General features: G+C 35.5%; 1 protein-coding gene across 1 annotated transcript; it reads left to right on the forward strand.

Moving 5' to 3' along the window:
• The first annotated feature begins 320 nt into the window (after window positions 1–320).
• Window positions 321–8,892, forward strand: LOC136856659 (uncharacterized). The gene is made up of 2 exons (XM_067134676.1): window positions 321–457; window positions 5,475–8,892. Exon 2 carries the CDS (start codon window positions 5,741–5,743, stop codon window positions 7,595–7,597), a length of 1,857 nt encoding a protein of 618 aa, XP_066990777.1. The 5' UTR covers window positions 321–457; window positions 5,475–5,740; the 3' UTR covers window positions 7,598–8,892.
• Window positions 8,893–9,422: the final 530 nt, after the last annotated feature.

Below are 9,422 nucleotides of genomic sequence, written 5' to 3' on the forward strand. Positions count from 1 at the left end.
GAAATGGACTAGAAAGAAATGTTCAAATAGGTGACAAACAAAAACAACTATTGAAGCTTACATTAAACCAAAATCTTGTAAGTCAAAGAAAACTGATAGAGGTGAAATCGGTGTCAGATAAAAGAAGGGGTGGTATACCAAACGTAAAAATGAAACTTAACACCAATTTGTGAATTATTTTTAGAGCTGACTGTCCTCATAGGTCTCAGCACTTGGCCTTTGGCTTAAATTTGACATTGCAATTCCAATTATCACTGTGCGTAAAAAAACGTGCCCAGAACTGTGTTGTGGCGCCCTTTTTGGCCCAAGAATACCAACTTAATCTTGAAGAAGAAGAAGAAGCTGCTTGTTTACATACGAAGTCGTCAACTTCGTCAAGGAACCAGGAACCATAAATGACGTGGAAAAATGACCTCGAACACCTTCTAGGCTACAAGAGGCTGCCTTTAAACCAAAGGTAATTCTTTCTCAGCCTCTTAAGGCTTATTTAGCGTAACTTACGCTAGGAGTCTAACTTTGTCATGCAGCGTTACTGTAACTTGTTACATTTAACCCTGTGTTGATTTGCTTGGGTAATTCTAAGCAGTAGTTACGCGGTGAGCTAAACTATGGCAATTGACGTTTTCCTATGTTATTTCACTTTACAAACTGTAATTGACCAGCTTAGATCAACCCTGTCGTGTAGTCTTCAAAGATCAGTTATATAGTTTAGTTACAGCCGGCCGACAAAGTATTGCTTTAAATTCTTGTAAAGCAAGTAAAGTAACGTAGGAAAACGTCAATTGCCGTAGTCTAGCTCACCGCAGAACTACGGCATAGAATTACCAAGACTTATTAAATAAGATACTATTTTATTATCATAATGCTAGAATGCAAAAGCCAGGGGTAAGGTTAGGCTAGTGGAAATCGTTCTTGGCTACTAGGCCCAGGCAAGTCGACTCTAAGACTTGTTAGACTTTGCTATTTTATTAGATCGAAGGCTACTCAATAAGAAACTACCCTACATAGTTTTTAGGGGCATTTTGTTAATGTTATTAGGCTATTTATTGCTTATGCAGTACTCAATGTAATCCTACAGTTTAGGGGGTCCAAATTCTCTGCTCCCTTGTGTTTAAGTTTTCTTTCCTATTTTCAATTTCTTCTTTTGACAGATCTGCCAACAGAAGTATATTTGCTAAACAATGATTATATAGTTTACCTGCTTACAGAAATAGAGATCGTAAAAGAACAAAGTGAGTAAAGCTCTGCACATCACGTGAATAGTGTAGTGTGCCCACAACTGTGTTTGTGGAGTGGGTGCTTAGCAACCAGGAACCAGGTAGGAACCTGGCATGGGCTCTTGCTCTTCAGCAGCCACTTTTTGATAAATTTGAAAAAAATGAGCAGTTTATCTGCTTACAGAAGTAGAGATTTATGATTTTCTCAAAATTCTATGGGTGTGTATCCCCTTAGACATGTTTTTGTTTATTTACCTTTGCCGTTTATTCCCCTTTGTTTTTTTACAATCTGCTTTTGTAAGCAGATAAACTGCTCGTTTTTCATTGTTTTCCATGATCCAATAAATATTTATGTAATGCAATGAATTTGGACCCCTAAACCGTAGGATTACCTTACTATATTTTGTCCTCTTTATCAGCTACAGTATTGTAGGCCTATAGCATGTGCATCATTTTCTTTTTAATTTTACCAAGTAGGCATACTTAACAATGACCCCATGATCTACATTTTGGTATTATTGGGGGCTAGGGAGACGGGTGGGCATTGGTAATTTCGCAAACACCTCTGGCTAAGTTAAATTAGGAAGGTAGGTTCTGGTTAGGTCAGGGCAAGATGCTATACAAAAGGTTAGGTTAAGGTTGTTTTGGTAAGATTGTAGCCAGAGTCAGACCACATGCCTGAATTGAAATTTAGTCCCACCAAATTGTTTCCGATATTCAGTGTTACTTGTGGGGTCCAGGGGCGACAAATTCCCCCCCTGGCCAGTTCAGGGCACAGAGCCCTAAGTCAGGTTAGGAAGGTAAGGTCTGGTTAGGTCAGGACAACGCATTCTAGGAAAGGATAGGTTTGTTTTTGTTGGCGGAACCTGCGTCCATCGTTCTCAACTGGCCCTGGGACATTATTTCTATTATATAAATTTTGATGCATTTGTGTAGTAATTAGGCTGCTTATTGCTTGCACAGTATATGTTTGCTTAGTACAATAAGTTCACTTATTACAATATGTTGTAGTCTCTTCTTCTTTTATTTAATTTTACCAAGAACTTCAGTGATTAAATTTGTCAAAACTAAATAAAAAGAAGGTAAAACTGAAGACTACTATCATGCTCTATCAGTTTATGTGCAAAATGGGTGCCATGAATATAAAAACATTAACAAAAGACGGTAAATGTAAACATACATAAAAAAGACACAAACATAAACAAAACATAAAGAAAAGGCAGTAAATATTGTGGTCATTGACTATTGGGAACCAGGCTGTGGTAGTAGTCTTCAGTTTTACTGTATTTTGTTTACTTATTAAATACAATAAGTTATACCCTATGTAAAATCTTTTTTTCAATTTTATGAAACTTGCAAAAACAGCAAATTTGCAAAAAAAAAAAAAAACAAGAGAATGCCTACACAATTTTTTTTATTAAATTTTGTCATATCCTAAGTTCTTAGTGGTGATAACTGATCAGTATGAAACTCTGAAACTTGGAAAAAACCACAATTTGGAGGACAGCTATATTCAAAAGCACATGCAGTTTTTGAGCATCAACCTCCCTCTTCGGTGTGGAGACTCTGAAACCTAATTAGTATCTCCACACTGAAGAGGGAACATGACGCTCTAAAACCATATGTGGTTTTGAATATATTTTTTCTCCAATTTGTAGTTTTTTTTAAAAGTTTTTAGGGCTGATATACCAGTGCTGTAAGTAATTTGAAATGACCAGGCTCATGAGGACTGAAGGTTTAAACAGTCTTTACTGTAAAATTCTCAGTAAATTTTTACTTGAAATCATCATTGCATTTTGGGCTTGAAAATAGCATTTTTCTGTGTTTTCATGTGTTTGATATGTTTCTGACTTTATTTTCATTAGAAAATGAGTACTTTTAGAGATAGTGTACTCACCCTTATTTCTAATAAATTGGGGGGACCACAGTGGGAAAACTGGGATTTTGGGTGGGGGAAAACACAAAATGAGTGAAATTCTAAGATGTTTATTGCACTGATAGTTCTCATTTGATCACGGTAAGTTTATGGAATGTTTTCAAACTAATATCTTGCATTTGGGTAAGGACAGGTACCCTGAGTCAGGTTAGGTTAGGTTGTAACCTTATTTCATTCATTTGCAGTGTTTTAGGTTAGGTTAGGTGTAGTTGGTTAGGTCATTTGCTAATGAAATGAATGACAGAAACATTTAGAGCATACATTAAACCATAGGAAAATGGTATTTTCAAGTCTAATATTCAATAATTGTTCAAAGTAAAATTTTACCAAATATGAATTTTGGGTATTGGTAAATATTAATGTAAAAGGCAGCTACTGAAATTAAACATTTCCTGCATCAATACAATATTAGGGTTTATTCAGAGGTGTTCGTTTGTGACTAGGCAATTGTTCTTGAATCAAAGGGGTACTGAGAATGAATTGCTAGCTCTCTCTCTCTCTCTCTCTCTCTCTCTCTCTCTCTCTCTCTCTCTCTCTCTCTCTCTCTCTCTCTCTCTCTCTCTCTGATCATTAGCAGAAGTGAGTTTTTGCTCTTAATCTGAATTTGTGTGGTTGAGTAAAGAGTATACACTTTCTTTTTCATATACTATACTTAACTGCTATAAGGGCATGTAATCCAATTGCCAAGGGATTTTAATAAATGAAGAAATTGAGTACTTTTCTCATGAAAGTTTTTCTCTGGCACTAAGGGAGCCACCCGTGTCTCTGCATCTGTACTTTACATTCTTAGCTCAGTGTGCTTTAAAAGTGGATGGTCAACTTGCAGTTGTTCTTTTTTACATTGCTGTATACCTTTTTTTAAAATTTTCATTAATTTTCTTTGGTCTCTTTAACTTAACATTACTGTGAGTGAGTAGCTGCAGTATTCAGTTACTACAGTATAATGATATCCTTCATCCCAAGCCTCTTTGATGGTAGGCTAAATATTTATTTGATTTTATCAATAGAACCAGAAATGTAGGAAAGTGATAAGCAGTGCTTTAGAGTTTACTGTCACAATTTACATGTTGATTGTTTTTACTCTGTGGTTAACAATATTATTTAGGAAGTAGACTAAAAATAAAGTGAATACTGGATCTGTCTGGCCTGTTCTTGGCTTTCAAGACCACATTCAATATCGAGTACCCATATCCCCTCTTTCCTTCTCTTCTGACTTTTCCATTCCATTTTTCCTCCACATCCTATCCTCCCCAATCTTAGACACAAGCGTATCAAGCACACCCACAGACTGGGCAAACTTTAAGGTTGGCCAATTTAAGAAAAAAACATCAATGGAAAGAGGAACATATGCAAATGCACATGGTGTAAGAAAAATAATTTAAAGAAATTTTCCCTGCCTTCCATGGGAAGTTGAAAGTGACTATTTACAACCCTGTGTGGGGCCTCTTCTACAAGACACTCATAAAAATATGTTAATTTTACCAAGTTATGCATTTTTTTTAATAATTTATTTTATTTTATTTTGTAAAATTATAATTACAGCTCACACAGTATCATAACAGATAAGAACTAAAATCAGTAACAAATTCCGAGTATATTTGTTGTAAAATATAAATGAGATTTACTGAGATAGGGAGATGCAGAAAGTTTTTGTGAGGTACACATGTTTTTTCTAATATTTCTCTGCACTTTTCTTGACAAAATTACATTTATAGCTGACATACTATCATAAAAGATAAGAGCTAAAACCAAGAGCAATCCCTGGGTATATGTATGAGCAAATAAATAAAAGACATCCTGGAGCTGAGAGAGGCAGTATATTCCCCTCTGAAATCTCAAGGCATACTGATTGATGTCTCTCCCATGCTGAGCTATTATGGTTGCCATAAATCATTTATGGGCCACTGAAGTGATATGAAGATTTTTCCCACTAAATCCATCCAAAGCAAATGGCATGTAATATCAATACTGTACTCATGTGAGTTAGCTCGTCCATCACTCAAAACCTGTTATAGGTATTCACATGAAGATGCCCATCCATTAAGGGTTAAAATCAGAACTATTTAAAATTTCATAAAGCTGCAGATAGGGAAGAAATGATGAATGTATGTGGAACTATCCCTGCCTGAAATAATTTTTCATCTGAAACTTGTGTTTTACTTATTAAAATTAGTAATTCATATCTTAGTCTAATGCCCTTGTCTTGATATTTCATATTGGCAGTCTAATGCCCATGCCTTGATATCTCATATTGGTATCAGTAAAAGCAATGTGTTAGATCTTTGTAGCCAGATTTATTGATTATTTTTTATGTTTTTCAGAATGTGATGTGTGATTCATGCACGAACTTCAAAGAAGCTAGTGTTCACATCAGTTGGTGAAAATGCTAAAAGTTGAAGGTCCCAGGACATATTCAGGGATTTCAAGTGATTACCAGAATATCATTTATGACAGGAAGTATTCCAGTTAATTTTTTTGATGAAAATAGGAAAGAATATTACAAGTGCTGCGAAATAACAGATTTGAACCACCTCAGCATTTCAGTTCTTTCAGACAGTATTTCTGTTTCATTTTTCTATTACCAGAGATGAATTGCTCACAAAATTCAAATGAAGGTACAGCTGTCTCTGTAACAACTCAAGTGGCAGAAGGTACTGGAGATGGCCGCCTTGCTTCGTCATCACCTCACAGTCGACTGCCTCCAACTTCATTTGCCACAGATCTCACAAAATGCATTCCATCTTGGCAACAAATATTCCCATGGCTACATTATGAAGAAAAAACTTCAATGTTTACCTGTTTACTATGTGAATGGGGAAGTATGAACCCAAATTTGATCAAAGTTTTTCAAGTTGCAGTTCCAAAAGATGTCCATTTAGTTGCAAAAAAATTGAGGAAACACAAAGAGAGTCTCAACCATCAGAAAATATCTGGAAAACGCCAAACTCTCTCAGACTTGTGTAAGTACATGTATCCTCTATTAAAAACTTTCTCACAAGACACCTCAAGTTTAGAAGATATTATCCAGACGGTAACAGATTTAGCAGGAGGTTCATTTCCAGGACCTCAAGACACACCATCAAAATTTGCCTTTGCAGGCTATATGAGCAAACGTATTGCTGAGTGCATAGAAGAGGATCTTCTAAATTCACTGTCAGAAAGCCCATGTTTTAGCATCCTAACCTTGGAGAACTATGAGTACATCATATTACGATGGATTAATTCCAGTGGGGAGAGTGAAGAGCACCTCTTTTGTAGTCACATAGGCTTTCCAGGCCAAGAAATCTCTTGTATAACATATTTAGAGAATCGTAGTATTGATATGAGTAAATTGGTATCATATACAGTTCTCTCTAAATCTTCAGAAGGTGAGACCAGTCACAAAATGTCTCCAGTTATTAGCTCCCCTGTCCGCTGTCCAGATTTTGAACTCTTTGTAAACTGGGTAGAGGAAGCGAGCTTTCTGAAAGAACTTTTTGAGCATCTGAATGTGTTGACTAGGCTCTGTAAGACATATTTTCATAAATATGCAGGTTTCCCAGAGGCATATGATTTGATATGTATTGAAGAACCATTCAGTCAGAGTTGCATTTTAGATGAGAAAATATTAACTTTTTATTTTGAAAACGTTGACTTGCTTAGGGATATTGCCACAGACATTCATAAAAGGACAAGAAATATGGATGCTTATGGCTTTAGTTCTCAGAAGTTGCGCAGTCATGAGGTCATGGCTCGATGTGCTTTTCTCTTTCCCAAGTTGCATGTGATAGTGAAGTCATTGTTTTTGGATCATAATCAGTCTGCATGTAAAGCACTTGAGAATTTCAATGACGAATTATGTATGAGAATGAAAGAACTTAAGGAAGATACAGATGAATATGTTCTTCTTTCGTTGTTTAACATATATGTGTCACACCTGATTGTAACCCGCCCATCAACAGAAAAACACGTCACTGACATACTGTCAAAGAATGTAGACGACATTACACAAGAAGACATTGATGTTTTGTTACCAAGTTTGCTGAGAGAATACAAACACATTGGGAGTGAACAGTTACTGAAAGATTTTAAAGCTTTACAGTCGTGTATATCAGACAAGGATAGTTGCAGTATGCTTCACGTTCTTGAAATTCTTCATGCAACACCAGATTTGCAAAGCAAGTTCCCTCAGTTTTCCTTACTCAGCAAGAAATCAAAGGTGCTTCCTTGTTTTCTGGCCAAAAAACAACAGAGTCTTTTTAATGTTGCCTCTCTGCAGATGTTCTTGGCAGGACGTGTTGCAAATCACTTGAAGCACCCTATTACCCTTATCATTTTAGAAGGTCCTTCGTGTGAACAGATAAGTGTAGATCAAGTTTTGGAAATGTGGTCAAGAAAATGGAAAACTGGACCTCCACACAGAATGGATTTTTCAGGCCTGGGAGAATCTGTGTACAAAATTTGATGGCTGGTAATTTCACTGGACAACTTGTTATAATCTTTTGTGTTTTTTTTTCTTCATTTAAAGAGACATTCTATTACTTTCCATATATAGTATACTTCTTTTTGCAAGCAGTAGTTGCAGTGTAGTAGGCAGATTAGACAGTCAGGTGGTGAGGAAACTTCTTTTGCCTACTGAGTTTGCTTTTCTCCTCATTTCCACTTCACTTCATGAAGACTTTTGGTTGCTGCAAATGTTAGCGACTTAGACAATCATCTTAACTTGTACAGATATTTTTCTTGCTCTAACATAATTGCTTCAGTGGAAAGAATGTCATGATTCAGTATAAGGGAAATGATTGACAATTGCAGAAACATTAATCCAGAGATAAAACACAATGGAACTGAGATGTTTATTAAAGTTAATTGTAATGGCCAAGTAAAGGGTACAGGTACTAGGAGAATAAGGTAGCAGTTGTTGCTTTAGGCTCAACACTGGATACGTTAAAAATCGGTAGGATGTAGGTGTGCCACATGGAAGCTATTATTCAATTTCTATCAAAATTTTAAGATAAAACCAGGGAAAAGCATTAAAAATATTGTTCAAGATTGCAGCATTGGCCAGTTGGCAAGACTTCAGCTATTCTGTTAAAGCACCCACAGTAGGCATATTTGGCAGACCACATGAGAATCCCTGGTTTTATCAAGGCTGTACCAGCTGCCGTCCATTCAGATTGGTTGAAGCAGCTTTGCTTTGTTCAGGAGGCAAATGGTTAGTTAACTTAGTAAGTAAAGGGGATTTCTTAAAGGCAGTATTGGTAACAAGACAGTTTATGAGCAACAGTGCCAACTGAAATTGGCAAAAAACATTTTATAGCATCTTTGTATCTGAAAACATGTCAACCATATTTTGTATTTTTATACCATTGTAAAATTCTTGATTTAGATCTTGGGTTTTATGTGAATTTTAAGAAATTCATGTTGTAAGTATTGCTGGCTGTTCTTGTAATTGAATAGACAATTTTTTATAAGCAAGTTCATGTAATGCAGCAATGTTGTATTGTTGCAGTAAGATTTGGTTGGTATCATAAGTGGTGTTTCAATGTCACTTTATAGCATGTGGTGATAAACATTGCCTCAGCTGTGTCATGAGTGGTTTGTATAACTGACATGGTAATAGATGTTTACAGTATTTTCATGAATTGTTTATTAAAAATTTTATATAATACTGTTACTTTTATGTAAAAATGTAATGTATGTACTATTGGTCTGTATGCCTTGCAGTTATTTTTATAAAGATTAAATGTTTGTATATTAAAATTTATAATTTTCCCTTGATTCCTGATGTAGTGTTCGAACTGGATGTCAAGGATTTACTTGTTTTTAATTTTCATAGTTATCTCAGATTTTACACTTATGTTTGATGTACTGTAAATATTTTTTAAAGTAATGAAAAATTACTCTAAAGTAACATGATGATTATTACTTTTGCTGAAGACCTTTATTTACTTGTACGAATGTTGTAAACTGTCATTTTAATTTGTGCTGTGAGATAAGGGCTGGAATAATGAATGTAGTGGAACATGTTACTACTTAACAGCTAAGGTACCTTTACGGACCAATTTTAAGGATAAACCTTCCAGATGCCAAATGGTATGGCCACAACGAAAGATTTTGTCACTTCTAAAATAAAGATTGAATAAGAATATTATGAGTCACATAACAGGATATAGTTAGAAATATCACAGTTTAAAATGTGGAAGGGGAGATAGAGGTGGGTTGGACATATTCTTCACACCACTTCAGGGAGAGCTATATACTATAATGTTAGCTGGGCTCCTTGCAAGATG

This window comes from Macrobrachium rosenbergii, chromosome 36 (genome assembly GCF_040412425.1).
Source record: "Macrobrachium rosenbergii isolate ZJJX-2024 chromosome 36, ASM4041242v1, whole genome shotgun sequence".
NCBI lineage: Eukaryota > Metazoa > Arthropoda > Malacostraca > Decapoda > Palaemonidae > Macrobrachium > Macrobrachium rosenbergii.

Bases quoted from the DNA above. Each gene is read 5' to 3' on its own strand.
- LOC136856659 (XM_067134676.1), top strand. From the start codon at position 5,741: ATGAATTGCTCACAAAATTCAAATGAAGGTACAGCTGTCTCTGTAACA.